The sequence below is a fragment of the Meriones unguiculatus genome, chromosome 6 (assembly GCF_030254825.1).
Source record: "Meriones unguiculatus strain TT.TT164.6M chromosome 6, Bangor_MerUng_6.1, whole genome shotgun sequence".
Classification (NCBI taxonomy): Eukaryota; Metazoa; Chordata; class Mammalia; order Rodentia; family Muridae; genus Meriones; species Meriones unguiculatus.
In genome coordinates, this window is record NC_083354.1 from 86115337 (window position 1) to 86131885 (window position 16549).

At 43.8% G+C, this 16549-nt stretch overlaps 1 protein-coding gene across 1 annotated transcript; it reads right to left on the reverse strand.

Moving 5' to 3' along the window:
* Positions 1–3646: 3646 nt before the first annotated feature.
* On the reverse strand, positions 3647–5192 carry Setd9 (SET domain containing 9; the record flags this gene model as incomplete). The annotated part of the gene is given in 5 exon segments (XM_060386152.1): positions 3647–3798; positions 4758–4935; positions 4937–5089; positions 5092–5165; positions 5168–5192. Coding segments are annotated over 5 exon segments (582 nt in total), but the record flags the coding sequence as incomplete, so codon positions are not given.
* Positions 5193–16549: the final 11357 nt, after the last annotated feature.

Consider the following 16549-nt stretch of genomic DNA (forward strand, 5'->3'; position numbering starts at 1 on the left):
CTGAGTTCCCATTTTAGTATCCCAACCACACATGCTATCCAGAGTTACACACAGCAAGATAAAGAGTAAAAACCTTAAAAAACTTTTGCTTTCGCTGCTTGGCTAGAACCACATCCCTCTACTGCCAAACGCCGCAGTGCCTTCCCGTGAAATGTCCATGCGGAGACAAGCACAGAAGTTCCATGGGTATCCTACAGCTAGGCACGCTGGGAGAGCTGCACTGTTCTTCAGGCTTTGGGGGAGGGAGGAGCCTATGGAAGCAGGAAAGTCTTTAGTGACTTCTAGGAACATACTGGCTCAAAGGAGTTCCCGGTGTCCATTCCTAGTCACACTGCAGCATAAGCTCAGAACGTAAGTCTTAAGTGCTGTGGAGGAAATGGGGACGCAGTCAAGCCTCAGGGGGACAAGCTCCTAGGTATCTGCAGGTAGAGAAACTGAGGCAGGCTCAAGCGGTGGCCAGGGTAGGCATGAGAGATGGGAAGTCACAGCTCACCTCTGCTCCAGGGTTTTAAGTAAGGGTGTGGCTTGGCCACGTGTGGCGATGTACACCTTTAATCCCAGCACTGAGGCAGAGGGATCTCGGCAGCCAGGACACCTCTTCCATAGAAACACGAGACAGGAAGAGGCATTCCCACACTAAGTCTCTTGCATTTCGTTTCATTGCTTCCCTTGGCGTAGAACTGTCCAGTGACCACGGAGGAGGAGGGGATGTCCTATATCCAGTTGGAACAATTTGTAAATTATACACACAAACCCTATCTCAAAACCAGCCAACCAACCAAAACAAAACCCCTTGGTGATACATTCTGTAAGGGGCAAGAATGGAAAGAGAAGCCAATTGGGAAGCCACTAAAATTGCAATAAGCAGGCAAACAAAGCCATGGCAGCGCTGTGACAGTGGTCAAAACCTGATCCTGCAGTCTCCCTGAGGACCGAGGGCCTAAGTAAATGATGTCATCCTGTCTAAGCTTGAAAATGAGTTGGAGCTGGAGGAGTCAGGTGGCTGGATCAAAGAAACCATTATGAATAAAGCTCTGGGACAGGCGGCGCCAGGACTGCGTACAGCAGGGCTAGTTTGATAGCACTCAGCCTCAAAGTGCAGTTGTTTGGTCCACACCTGGGCTGGCATCTCTGCACCAAGCAGCGCCCTCAGAGAACGGAGGGTGTGAGCCAAGGGCATCTCCTTCTCCAAAGGCGCTCTCCTCCAGTCGGTGGGGGAAGGTCAGCATCGCCCACGGAAGCCCTCTCCAGAGAAACAGGAGCCACCAGCCTCGTCCTTTAATAGCGTCCTCAGGCTAAAACAATCTTGCATTCATTTTTATCATCCCCACCCCTGACGTAGATATGTTCAGTGAACAGAAGAAGGAGAATGACCCCATGAACAATTTGTAAATTCTGTGCATAGCTGGGTATGGTGTCGCACACCTGTAATGCCAGCATTCAGGGAGCTAGAGGCAGGCGAATCACTGAGTTCTAGGCCAACCTGGTCTACAAAGTGAGTCCAGGACAGCCAAGACTACACAGAGAAATCCTGCCTCAAACCACCCCCCCCACCCAAACAAAGGTAAATTATACATCAGTTTACTCATGGCAACATGGTAGTTTTGTTTTCCTTTATTCTGTAAAAACAAAAACAAAAACAAAACTTTTACTGAGGTTTGTATGCAGTAACAATAGTACTATAAGAATGAGAGCTCAGCAGTTAAGAGCATTTTGCTACTCAAGAGACTAGTTTTGGCTGGGCGTGGTGGTGCACGCCTGTGATCCCAGCACTCTGGGAGACAGAGGCAGGTGGATCTCTCTATATTCGAGGACAGCCTGGTCTACAAAGTGAGTCCAAGACAGGCAGGGCTACACAGAGAAATTCTGTCTCGAAAAACAAAACAAACAAAAACGAGCGTGTTAGGCACATTGTTAAGGTGACACATAGCTGCCATCCAGTTCAGCTTCAAATCACCTGAGCCCCTGCTGGTCTCCGCTGGGAGCTTGTGTGTGTGTGCACACACACACACAAAATAAAATCTTAAAGAATTGCTAATGCTTGTTTAAAAGTTCACAGACAACTATAGAGGTATAAAATAAAAATTAAAAAAAAAAACCTGAAATAAGTTCAAATAGTTTTAATAAACCATTATGACAACCAATTAAAAATTGGAATTGTGTTTAAATTTGAAATTATAATGAAGCAAATAGCTTTTATTTTGAAATTAGGGACTATATATGACATTAACAAACACACACAAAAATCCTTCTTCAGTTAGGTCTAAAAACATTTGCTCGGTAGGTGGAACTCACAGAGGTGACCAACAAACAAACAAACCCCCAAACACTTAGAATGAGCTATTTAGAAAATTTAATGTATTTTTTAAACAACTCCAGGAATCGAGTCTGGAGTCTCGGATATGCCAAACAAGCGCTCTGTCCCGGAAGCACCTCTTGTCCATCTTTTACTAAAAAGAAAAACAGGCTCCAAATTTTATAAAGATTTTTTTTTCTTAGAAATCTCATTCTTTAAGTGTAGTGTAACACAGAGGACCAGACATGCTGATTTAAAAGACAGACCTTTGTTGCAGCTGTAGGCAATGTTTGGGAGATTTGCTCCAGTACTCTGGGGAAACTGCAGGCACATCAAATTCCTGATAACAGACATTAATGGCTCTGGTCTAGGAAGAGGCACATCATTTTAGAGAAAATAGCCACAACACAGCGTGAGAATAAAAAACACTGTTGAACTATAATGCTTCATGTATGGCTTTGCCAAACGATTGGAACATCTTCAAAGACTACTAATATGTAGCAAGATAAAAATGTAAAGTTGTAAGTACTTAGCTTATGCATAGATCTAGGTAGTAAACACATATGTTTTATTTTTACTTGTTTGTTTGAGACAGGGTCTTGTTACATAGCCCATGTTGGCCTTGATCCTCCTGCCTCAGCCTTCCCAGTGATGGAATAACAGCCATACACTACCATGCTTGGCATCATATCAGGAGCTAAGAGTTCCAAACAGTCATTTGGTTTAGAAAAGGAGTCAGACCTCCTATTCTAACTATAGTCAGGTGGTCAGGCTTTTGCCTGCGGGAAAACCAAGCCAATAAATGGATGATTCACAACTTAGAAGCAGAGAGGGGATACTAGCCTAGTGATTAATGTGTGCGGCTATGTTATAACACTGATAAACCACTCATGGGTCATTTAAAGTTTTTAAAATAATGATGATCTAAAGATACCTTTTCTCAACAACTTACAGCTGCTTACTGTTACTCAGCTGCCTTTGGACCCAGTCACATGGCGAAGAACCTCGTGCCAAAAGCCCAAGCATGCCCACTTACTGTTTGAACAACTGTTGACCTACTGTGAATTTCTGACACTAACTGTGTATACTGTCGCTCATTCTTAAAGGGCCAAGTTGCTCTCTCCACTGCAAGATCTGAAAGGGTTGAAAGCAATGGCTGAGAGAGTGTCTCTGTATTAAAGTAGGATCCAATAACACAAAATGAACCCTACAACTGCGATTTCTTTTCAAAAAGCTTTATTGTCTACCCACCAGGCAACTACACTGTCACATAGCAGCCACTGAAATGGGTTTTATTTATAAATGGTTAAGCCACAATCATTATGACAAGTGTGGCTCTACGGCCTATAATTAGGTTTGAAGAAGGACATTAATTCCCTGAATACAATTTTTTATATTCCTTCTTTTATTTCCATCAATGAGTATCCCATCCAAGCATCTAAAAATAAATGAATTTCCAATGGACTGGGAAAAGATTGGCTCATCCTTCTGACATACTATACCTGTCATACAACAAGGCAAAGACATAGCAACATGTAAAACCAAAATATCCTGATATTTTAAATTTAAACCTAAGAAGAGTATGTTTTAATCCCTTAATCTTTAAAGATGGCTTAATCTTTAAAGATGTGTATATTAATTGCGCAAAAGAATGGGTTTATTATGACACTTTTTTTTTTTTAAAGATTTATTTATTTTATGTGAGTGTTCTGTCTGCATGTACACCTGCATGCCAGAAGAGGGCATCAGACCCCACATGGTTGTGAATGTGGTTGCTGGGAATTGAACTCAGGACTTCTAGAAGAGAACATAGCGCTCTTAACCACCGAGCCATCTCTCCAGCCCTTATTATGACACTTTTATATGTGTTCTTTCACCCTTTCAAACCGTTAATTTCCAGTCTAGACCGTCATGTTTTGAGGGACATCTCCCTTTCCAGAGTTCCTTCCTGGCGGAGGATGAAGCAGGGAGCCGGTTTCGTCTATGATTTGATATCCACTGGAGAGTGCTTTTAAGAGTGCATTTTGTTAATGGCTAATGTGGACTTAAATGAGAACAGATGAATCTGACCTTAAGGGCTGTTTTTTCTTTTACGGGCAAAAAGGAGAAAATGAATATTTATTGGAGTCTCATGACCAAAAAGATGGCCTTAAAAATGCTATTATCCCATCAAACATTGTAGCATACTTTTCAACATATAACAATTCATATGGTTAATTATGAATTTACAGTTTTTAAAAACTTATGGAAACTTGGGTTTCAAGTTCAAACCTCTCCCTCCCCCTTTGTTTTGTCTTTTTGTTTTTTGTTTGTTTGTTTGTTTTTTGAGACAGGGTTTCTCTGTGTGGTGCTGGCTGTCTTGGACTCACCTTGTAGACCAGGCTACCCTCAAACTCACAGAGATCCACCTGCTTCTGCCTCCCTGAGTGCTGGGTGCACAGCTTCAAATTCAAACCGTTACTCTGGGCTAGACATTTTGTTGAACTGTATGGATATATAAGAAAATGTTGGCAGTGCTGAGCTGTTACCAAGAGACACAGGCGCCACTGCTCCTTTGGTAGCAATCCTTCAGTGACCAGACAGACACCTCTTCCAGCAGAAATCAATGAGTTGCTCAGACAACTTTGAAAACCAAGGTCTTAAAAAAAAAATGTGTTCTGGCTTAAAGATATTTTGTTGTTGATGTCTATTTTGGAGCAGTTTTACCCTTTGGTGCTCAACTTCCAGTGATGTTGATATTTTAATTCAAAAGGTTGGAGGCAAAGTCAAGAGATCTGATTGTTTACTGCGGTCTATTTTTTTTTTTTTTTTTTAAATAGAGCCTTAGAAATCTTCAGTAATGTTCCTAGTGCATCTTCACCTGAGATATGTTATCTTTGGATTCCTCTGGGATGTATCAGAATCCAAAATACGGGAAAGTTTCCGTTTACTGCCCCATCATTCGGCTAGATGTTCTTGATGCTCTCTGGCGTTTGGGCTTAATGAACTAGGCCATTCTCAGATACTGCGAGGGCATAAAACTAAGACTAATAGAAACTGAGAGAGAAAGCAATTATTTGGGAAAGCTGGAAGCTACCAACTCCTAGCAACGCACACACCAGTAGCCAGTATTTAGGAAAAGGCTTTATTCTGTTCCACGCGTTCACGATGCTATTGAGAATAAACTTTATTGCGTTTATGCAAAGAAACTGAGGCACGGACATGCTAAGGGAACTTGCCCAAGGTACTAAAACTCCAGATGGAAGGGTGAGAAGCAGAACTGTACTTCAGCTTTCCCTCAAAACATTCAACAGTTGAGTACTTCCATATAATAAGGATCCTCAAACACTAGACGTTCTCACAGGCGTGTTCTTTCCAAAGGCAAACCTAACCCAACTTCCCATCCCTTGTCGTCTTCTTTCCCGGGAGGGGTAACTGCTTTGACTGTATCACTTTTCGTCTGCACGGCCTGAAGCTTCAGGAAAGCGCTGCGGTGCCTCGGTTTTTCTGAAATGCGGGCAGTGACAGGCGGGCGGCGACCCACCCGGGGCCGTGAACTCTCCGCTCGTTTCCGTGCAGGAGTCCTGTGAAGCGCTCTAAGCCGATCTGGGAGACACGTCCTTGTGCGGAGCGAACCTTAGCTCTCTCTGAGGGAGCACCTGCCTGCGACCCGCCTGACATAAGGCGAGACCCCCGCTTTGTGAGTTTCTACTCGCTCCGCTGCAGCACCCTTGCAAGGGCGGACCGAGAGGGGATGAAAAGCTAGTGTGGGGCCCGGCCGCGCGGCGCACTCTGGGAAGGGGACCACAGGTCCCGCCCCCGTGATAGCGGGTAGCCCCAACCTCCCCGACCACCCTCCGGCTCCGGGATCCGCCTACTTTGGGCTCCACCCACTACAGGCTCCTCCCAGGCCCGCCCTCCTCAGGACTTTGGCCCCGCCCAGGCTCCACCCACTTCAGGCCCCGCCCCTCGCCCGCTCACCTCCGCCCGGCTTCCCCAGGCTCCGCCCACTTCAGACTCCGCCTCCACGGCTCCCGCAGCGGACCAGCTTGGCCCAGGAGCTTCGGCATCACCGAGGGCCGCGGGGAGCCGTGGGGTCCCGCCGTTCCGCCCTGCCATCCCAGGTTGTGGTCTCGGTGCAGCACTATCCGGGAGCGGAGCGGCGCCGCCGCCGACACACAGCCTGCGGGCTGCTCCGTGGGGCGGCGACGAGGAGGGTGGGGAGAGGCGGGTCGAAGGCTCCAGCCCGCCCGGGAGGGCCCGGATGGCGCTGTCCCGCTCACCAGGCCTCCCAGGCTTGTTCCTGCTGCCTGTCTAGCACCTGCAGGCCGTGCTTCCCGTTACCTCTGCTCAGCCCCTACTCTCTCATCACCTCCACCCAGCCGGCCCCTTCCGGAACCAGTTTCCACCCTATACTGGACGTCAGGCGCTTCCAAGAGGGAGCGAACCCACTCAAAAAGTAAAAAAACAACAACAACATTGATTTAGTTCATGTGTACTAGTTATTTGCCTGCGTGTGTATATGTACACCGAGTGCCCGCGGTTGTCAGGCGACACCAGATCCCCTGGAACTGGAGTGATAAATGGTTATGAGCTACCTTGGTGGATGCTGGGAACTGAATCCTGGCCTCCTGGCTCTCTTCAAGTGCAAGTGTTCTTACCCACCAAGTAACTGAGGCGAAACATGAATACACAGACATACGAACCAATAGCCCTGTGTCCACTTCATTCTCCTAAACACCCAAAGGCAAAACTACTGGACAAAATGTTTTCTGAAGGAGGTATAATATATGGTATATCATTGGTACATGATAAACTGCACACACTTAAGTGAACAGTTTGATAAGTCTTTACCTGTATTAATCAAAATCAAGATTGCAATTATATCCATCATTTTCCAAACCTCGTAGGCACTTTCCTTTAACCGTTCCCATTTGTTCTTACTCCCCGTCTCCAAGTGACCATTAAGCTTCCTGTCATTTCATATTACAGATTCTTTCGATAAGGATTTTAAAGAAGTTTTGCACATGTGTTTATGAGAGAGACGTGTCTGTAATCTTGTGTTGGATGTCCAGTTTTGGTATGTAGAGTCATAGTGCACACAGGCAGCACCCACGTGCATCAACAGGTCAGGTGTCCACACGGCAGATTTGGGCCAAGTTCAGTTCCAGGGAGGACAACCTATGGGAGCTCCTGGGCTATCTTCGGATCAACACGTGTTTATTACAGCGTGAATGCACTGCCGCTGTTTCTTCAGGCTGGAGGCCTAACTTCTCTGTTCTTTGCCAGAGAGTGAACGACAATCCCAGCCAGAAGTTGAAAGCAAACGGCTCAGATTTAGCGAAAATTCAGGCAGATGTCTGTGGCCTTGGAGCTGATGTGCTCTACGCTAGAGGAGTAAAGAGACCGGAAGAGTGTTCGTATCACCTTTATCTCACTCTAACGCTGTGGGCAGACCTGAGAGCCTTTCCTGCTGGACTCGCTCGGCAACGGCATAGATCAGACTCTTCTGCCTCGCTGGAGTTGGTTCAGTTTCAGGATGTGTTTTCCAGACTTTACTAACGAATGGCACATGACCGGAATGTTTTCATGATCTACACATTTACAAGAACCCAAACCAGTTAAGAACTAGGAGAAGTGTGACTTAGAGCGGGTATATGTCACTGGCTCTTTTATACTTCTAGTATTGAAATTAATTTTTAGTTCAATGAGGAACTTGTGGAAACACTCTTCTTAGAATAAAACTGTGATAGCCAAAGTACCCTGAACTTCACCACCCCTGGTCCTCGCCATTGCTCCTCATTGGTTGTCAGAGTTACAGGTTTTCTGCAGGTTTTATTTTGGGGGCACTGATATACCTTTTTATGCTCCTGTAGTTCCATAGTATTTTGAGTGAATTCTTGGAATATCACAGGTATCCACAACTCATTCATTCCATTTTTTCCTTCCTTCCTTCTTGAAACAAGGTTTCAAGCATAGTGGAGGATGTGGAGGATGACCTTAAATTTCTGACTCACCTCTTTCTACCCCCCACCCCCCATATTTTGGGATTACAAGTAGGTGCCATCACACAATTTCTTTAAGATATTTTTAAGTAACTTTTTTTGTTGTTGTTGTTAGACAGAGTCTCCATGTATTCACAAGTGGCCTCCAACTACTTTTATAGCTGAGGACGGACTTGAATTTCCACCCTCCTGCCGCTTGCTCCAGAATCCTGGGATTTTAGGTCCATGCCATCAGAGATAGAGTCTGGGACTTCAAGCAGGCAAGCAGAGCGCTGTGCTGACTGACCCACGTCTGTTCACCAGTTATTTCCTCAAAAACGCAAACTGCATCTGAGAGCTCTGTGCATGCTCCGCTCTTCCACTACTAAGGTTTTATGTTCCGCATAACACTTACTGCTCTTTTCTGGTAGGTGTAATTTGTGTATATTTTTTAAATTTTTTTAACTTTCTAAGGGTTTTTTAAATCTTCATTAAGCAAATGATACATATCAAATGTTTTCTGTGATGGTTTCTAAATGGCCGACTACGTGTTTTATTTGCATTATTCTGTTAAGTAGTGAATTAGAGGCATGGATTCTCAAGTACTGACCTACCCTTAAGAGTTAAGTCCACTAACTTAAGAGGGTCTCTTTGTTAAGACCATGCAGTTCGTTATGTATGCTATTGCTGTGTTCACCTACATTTTTTTCTTTTTAAATTTTCAGATGGAACTTGCTGGTAGAACTGTCTGTGCTTATATTTCACCGTGAAACCATGTTCAGCTTTTCAACAGATAAAAAAAGCTGCTCAAAACTTTTTTTTTATTGTGTAACATTGGATAAGTTTATTTTTTAAATCAAATCTGTTTCTGTAGTTTTGTTGTCAGATTTGTCAGCATAAAATTGTTTGAAAATGTTCTGTTACTATCTATTTAAATTTTAATTAATTTTCAGTTACTACACAATGGAATGGGTTTCATTCTCATATTTATGTGCACACACACACACACACAGCTTGAACTTTGTTCATATTCACCCTGCCACCAAATGTCATCTCTTCTTTTTCCCACTCTGCCTTGATGGTACCCTTCCTCCCTGAAAATGGTTACCTTCTACTTTCACATCATATATGTATTTATTGTTAAATACAGGTTTGACATATCAGAGAAAATATACTATTCTTTGTATTTCTTCTTTTTAAGATTTATTTATTTTTCTGTATATGAGTGAACTATTTACATGTTCACCTACACGCCAAAAGAGGGCATCTGATCACATTATGGATGGTTGTGAGACACTATGGACCCGGAATTGAACTCAGGACTCCTAGAAGAACAGACAGTGCTCTTAACCGCTGAGCCATCTCTCCAGCCTCTGTACTTTACATTTCTAACTCCCATATTGCTCCCTACTTTCCCTGCTGTCTCTCTTCATAGTCACTTTTATATTTTCATGTAATTCATATATATATATGTATATGTTTATCTTAAATATACATTACATATATGTGGCTAGATTCTTCATATAAGAGAATATGTGGTATTTGTCTTTCTGAGTCTGGATTATTTTGCTTAAAATTGTGATTTTTTTTTTCAGTTCTATCCATTTTCCTGCAATTTATCATGCTTTCATTCTTCTTCTGGCTGAATAAAATGTGTTATATACCATATTTTCTTTATCCGTTCACCTGTCGATGGGCATCTAGACAGGTCTATCATGGCTGTCGTGAGTAATGCTAAGGTAAACATGAATGTGCTGGTATCTCTGTGGTATGCTTCCAATACTTTAGGTTCATAGTCATGAGAGACATAACTGAATCGTATGGTAGTTAGGGGTGTGTGTGTGTGTGTGTGTGTTGGTGTGTGTGTATGTGTACGCATGTAGCAACTTCTGTGGTGGCTGCACCAGTTTACATTCATGCCAGCAATGGGAAATTGTTGATGTTTTCAAGAATTAGGTTCTATAGCTGTGCAGGTTGTCCTAGGTCCTCTATTCTGTTTCACTGGTTTATCAGTATTTTTTTTTTTCCTCCTAAAGCCTTGCTGGCTCTGTTACTGTGGCTCTATAGTATCATCTGGGATAAGGGGTAGAGCATAATCTGAGATTACCTCTGGCCTTATTCTTTCTGCTTTGTACTGCTTTGGCTGTTTGAAAACTGCTGTTTGTGAATGGATGTTAGGACTCTTTTCTACTTCTGTGGATCACAGAATTGAAATTCGGATAGACTATTATAGAATACCTTATAGAGATATTATAGAATCTATATGTTGCTTTTGCCAATCTCTGTGCGTGGCAGTCCTTTCATCTTCGAATGTCTTCTTCTATTTCCTCAGTTTTAAAATTTTTATTTTATTTCCTGGGTATGAGTGGTTTGACTGCATGCATGTATGTGCACCTATGCCTGCCTGATGTACTTGAGGGTCAGAAGGAAGCACTGGATCTTCTGGAACAGGTGGCTGTGAGCAATCATGTAGAAGTGCTGGGAGTTGAACCTTGGTTCTCCTGAACAAGTACTGAGCAATCTCTCCAGCCCCATGTTTCTTTAGTTCTGAGGTATTCATTGTGATGTCTTTCACCTTTTTGATTAGGTTAGATGTTTTAGTTTTTGCAAAGCTACTATGAATAGCGTTTTTTTCCCTCCTGGTGTCATTCTTAGCAGATTCACCAGTGGTATATAGGGAAGCCACAGATTTTTATGTGAACATTTACATATGTTATGTATCCTGACACTTTATTAAATGTTTTTATTATATCCAAGACTTTTCTGGTGGAATCTTTAGGATTTTTTAAGCATCGAATCATACCGTCTGCAAATAGGGATAGTTAGACATCTTCCTTTCCTATTTGAGTCCCTTTTCTTTTTCTCTCTTGCTTTATTCCCTTGTCTGACATGTCAAGCAGCACATGGAATGAATGGAGATAATGAGCACCCCTCTCTTATCTCTAATTGGAGAAAACATGTTTCCCCAGTTAATAATATTGGCTGGGAAAAAATTTGATTTGTTATGTATAACCACTATTGTATCGAGGTGTGTTCCTTTTGTTTCTGGTTTCTTCAGGGCTTTTATTGTGAAACAGTGTTGAGCATAAGTGGCCTTTCTACATCCGTGGAAGTGATCATGTGACTTCCAGCTTTGATTCCATTTTATGCACTATATTATATTTATTGATTTGTATGTGTCAACTCATTTTTATATTATTGAAATTAATCTGACTTGTTTATGATGTGTTCTTGAATTCAATTTACAAGTATTTTCTTCAGAACTTTTGCAAAGTATTCCTGAATGATCCTCTAATTATTTTGACACTGAAATACTTAAAATGCTGCATTAAAATGAGAAAAAAAAATGGTCTGTGCTAGTTTTCATGCACATTAGCAAACACCTCTTCTTCCTTGAGCCACTTTATCTGCCAGGACATAATTATAATAAATACATGAATCTAGTAAAACTGTGGTGTACATGCTGCTCATAGAACTGTGTAGAACACAGGTGGCTGCAGCAGTCTTGAGTGTCAGCTGGAAGGTGGCAGCAGTTCTCACTTGCTCTGAGGGAAAATGAGGGGGTAGAGTCACTGTCACAGGTTCAGGGATGGGCTAGAACACAGAGGGCTCATAGAGAAATGGCAGAAAGGCAGAGCTTTCTGTTGACAATGGTGGGAAATCAAGGTTTAGGTGGAGCGAGTCCCTTGCAGGAAAGCAGCAGGCATCGGGCAGTCATTAAAGGGTTATAAGCAGACCGCTAGTTAGGAATAGTCTTCAGAACCCAAAGAACAACGGTTGACAGTTTGCATGAATGGAGAGATGGATAACTGGAGGGATGGGTGGATGATTGGAAGCCAGCAGTGAAGTTGTCTTGAGAGCAGGAGCCCTGGCAGGAAGGCAGCAGGTATCCGGACTCAGTCTTTCCTTTGCTGCAGCCTGTTGAGAACAAGCGGAATAAGCATGTCCCTTTAGGCAGTAGCTAAACACCAAATCTAGGTTCTAGTTTGTAAAAATGGACTTATTAGTACATATATATATATATATATTTATGCTGTAGTTTTGAGTAGAAAATAAAAATATTTAAGATTTCTTTTTTTTAATTTTTTTTTCTTCAGAATTTAGTCATTATCTAACCTGATTGAAGCCCCTTCTCTCACCTCCCCCCAGTTCCATCCTCCATCGCTCTTTCTCCTATCCCCTTCCCCTAGTCCACTGAAAGGGGGAGTTCTCCACTGTTGCCATCTGCCCATAGCTTGTTAAGTCTCATCAGGACTGCCTGGATCCTCTTTCCCCGTGGCCTGGCAAGGCTGCATCACCACGGGTGAGTGATCAAAGAGCAGTCAACTGAGTTTGTGATAGAGGCAGCTCCTGCTCCCCCCACTCAGAGATCCACATGGAGACCGAGCTGCCAATCGGCCACATCCGAGCAGGGAGTTTAGGTCCTCTCCGTGTATGGTCCTCCATTGGTGCATCAGTCTCTGCAGGACCCCCTGGGCTCAGATTGTTAAGAATTTTTAGGAAAGTTAAAACACTAAGAAACGCTTTAAGTCAAAGTTTTACTCTGCTGCCCTCTCCTGGACACAGCTTATGCTCAAACAAATTCTTTTTAGTAGGCACTTGGGAGCAAGAAAAGATAGTTTTTTGTTTTATTTTGTTTTGTTTTTTAAGTAAAATGAATGTAACTTTTAAAAAAGTCTAAAACCAAACACTAAAGTATTTCTCTAATTTTTTATTTTGGAAATTTCTCATTCTATTCACACCTGCAATATATAAAGTTTCTTCTCCTCATCCTATATCAGTGTCCCCATTTGTGTGTGTGTGTGTGTGTGTGTGTGTGTGTGTGTGTGTGTGTGTGTGTTGGGTTAAACTTAAGGCCTCACACACAGCAAGTGCTCTACCATCTTTTTTTAATTTATTATTTTTTAATTAAAAATGTTTTACATCTGGATGTGGTGACACATGCCTTTAGTCCCAGCACTGGGAGGCAGAGACAAGTGGATCTCTGTGAGTTTAAGGCCAGCCTGGTCTACAGAGAAAGTTTCAGGACAGCCAGGCTGTTACTCAGAGAAACCTTGTCTTGAAAAAAACAAAAGCAAAAACAAAATAACTGCAAACAGTATATTTCAATCATTTTACCCTCTCCCAACTCCTCGAGATTCTCCCCATCTTTCTGTGCACCCACCTTCATGATGTCTCAATCATCTCCCTCTGTGTGTGTGTGTGTGTGTGTGTGTGTGTGTGTCTGTCTGTCTGTCTGTCTTCCTGTCTCTGTGTGTGTATGTACAATTGTGGAGTTCAGAGGACTACCACAAGTGCCAGGCCTCAGTTTCTGTTTTGTTGAAGCAGAGCCTCTCATTGCTGCGGTGTTGGGCAGGTGAGCTGGCCCCTAAGCTCCTGGGGATTTCCCTGGAAGCGGGGTGGAGTTGCAGATGTGTGCATCTGGGCCTGGCTTTGCCTCAGCCACTGGGCCATCTCCCTGGCCCTTCTTTGCTTTTCTTTAAGAAAAATATAATAGTTTTATTTTTTGAGATCATACTATAATTACACCTTTTCCCCCCACTTCCCTTTCATGGCTTGAATCCAGTGGTTCTCCATTTGTGGGTTGTGACCCCTCTGGAAAAGGGGGGTTCAAATGACCCTCTCATAGGGATTGCCTAAGACCATCAGAAAATACAGATATTTACATTTCTATTCATAACAGTAATAAAGTTACGGTTATAAAGTAACCAGGTAGCCTTTATGGTTGGCGTCACCACAACATGAGGAACTGTATTAAAAGGTCACAGCATTAGGAAGGTTGAGAACCGCTGCTCTGACTTCTCCTGTGTACTCCCTTGCTGCCTTTCAAATTCATGGCCTCTTTTTTTAAAAAAAATGTGCTCATATGTGTAATATACTCCTAAATGTAGAAACACAACCTACTTAGCCCATAAAACATACTTGTACGTGTGTGTTTTCAGAGCTGACCATTTGGTAAAACGTAACCAGCTGGTGTGCGCTTCCCTGGGGACTCTTGTTTAGGGCTGAGACCTCATGAGCACTCTCCTTTACACCTCAGCACGTCTGTGGGTATTGTCCTTGTTCAGATCATGTCTAGGTACCCTTGTTGGTGAGACTTTGTGGCCTCAACTTCTGCGGCGTTTCTAGGGGAAGCAGTCTCACATGAAGCTCCCTGTGCCTCTTACAACCCCCCCCCCACACCTTCTGCAATGGTCCCTGAGCCTTAGGCGCAGGAGTTTTGTTGGAAGTGTACCAGTTGGCACTGGGCGCCATGACTCTGCGTTTCGCTTGCTTGTTTTCTGTAACCGTCTCCGGCTTCGGCAAAGAGAAGTTTTCTTGACGAGGGGTGTGGGCACAGGGATACATATTTAGGATGTGGTGATGTGGCGGCATAGATTCTTGTCCACGGTCCATGACTCCGCTTGCCCACTGTCGGTGTTTTAAAGTTCCCTTGTTCAGCTCTTGCTGAGCCCTCACCAGGCAAGTGCCAGATGTTTGCCAGAGCTCACTTCCCTTAATAATCTTCCCTCTTTCTATACCACGAGCCTCTCCACCCTTGGCTTTGCAGTCTGTGGGCTGAGCAAGCTACCACACACTCCTAAAACTCCAGTTACCACACTGGAATGGTTCATGTTCTAGCCTAGGGCTTGTGTTTGTGTGTGTGTGTGCTGGGGGTGAGAGGGTGGGTTGAGTGGGTGAAATACTCCACTAGACCCTCTAAATTCTCCAGTTCTTGACGTACCCTACTGACCTCAGGGTCAGGGCTATCAGACGTGCCTTTGTCCTCAGGTAATGGGCTCATCTATTAGGCACCAAAGGAGAGGCCCCCAGTCACGGTCTGCTTCATGGCCTGAGTTGAGCCTCATGCCACCTGCAACTTTGATTTGTCAGAGTGCCAGAGCCCTCCATCAGAGTTGAACTGTTCCTGGGTGGGGAGTGAGGATTGAAAGAAAAACAAAAAACCCCAACACACATGGGATCAGTTTGAGAGGGCTACCAGTAGAAACTGTCTCACCTGTTTATTTCATAGTCCCTTTTTATAGTCAGAGCAAAGGACCCTCAGTACAATGGAGGGGTTCATGGAGACATCAAACTTGTTTACCTTGACCGCTGTCTGTGTGATTCTCACACAAACAAAAGGGACTTGGCAAAACATCCTGCCTATCCCTGACTCCAGGTGAAGGCCAGGGCGAAAACATGTTTTTCCTTAAGAACTCAATAACAAAGCAGCTATCCACATCAGAGTTTAGCTCTTTTTCTCTCATGATTGCTTCCTGTGACCGTCTTCCACCTATGGCTGTTTCAAGTCATTCCCAGGTCCCCTCACTTGTCATTGACCCCACCAGGGTAGCTCAGTCCTAAACTGAGTTGTTCTCTCAAAATAATATCATATATGGCCTCCTGTGACAGTGGTGTGACACAGTGCAGCTCTTGTTCTTTGCTAACTAGTTCAACTAACTTGAGTCTGTTTTACCCTCTGTTACTAGTCACTCACTAAGAACACAGAAACAAGGATGATACTGTCCCTATAGTGGCAAACCCAAAACTCATATATATTGGGGAAGGAACAAAGGACGTTATGGTGCTTAAGCAGTACAGGAGAGGATCATTTTAGCCTGGGTAAGGCATGATTTCCTAGCCTCGTGGGCTGGAGAGGGCTCAGCACTTAAGAGCACTTGTTGCTCTTGCAGAGGACTGTGGTTCAGTTCCCAGCACCCACTTGGAAGCTTACAGCTTGTCTATAGCTCCAGTCCAGGGGATCTGATGCCCTCTGCTGGCCCCCACAGGCACATACGTATACATAGGCAAACACTCATAAACATGAAAATGAATCGTCAGAGTGAACAACTTTAAAGAGAAAGGAGGAGTGAGTCTAGTTTATGAGAGGGTGTCTGGCAGATGAGTCTGAGAGCAAGAGATCATGCCCGTGCTGACAAGCAACGGTGGCTGAGAAGATATCCTATTGGTCATGAGAGAGGGTGGGGAGGGGTCAGGAGAGCAGAGCTGAACAGACAGCCGACCATGAGAGGAACCCTTTAAGCTGTGCTAAGCTCTGTTCCCTTTTCTGCATTCACGCCCATTTTAGGGTACAGATCCTACTCATTCTTGTTCCTAGGCAAGCTTCCTGAATAACTATCATGCACACCAACTTCATGCCAACATATTCCCATAGCACACAATAAACAGCCCTATTCCTTTCTCTCTGCTCCGTTGAACTGGCTCTTGTCATTCATCTTCGGAAACTTGGTGTTCCTGTGCTAGTTTTTGTTCCTGTGAAAAGAAAGCTGAGATAAACCACTTACCACAA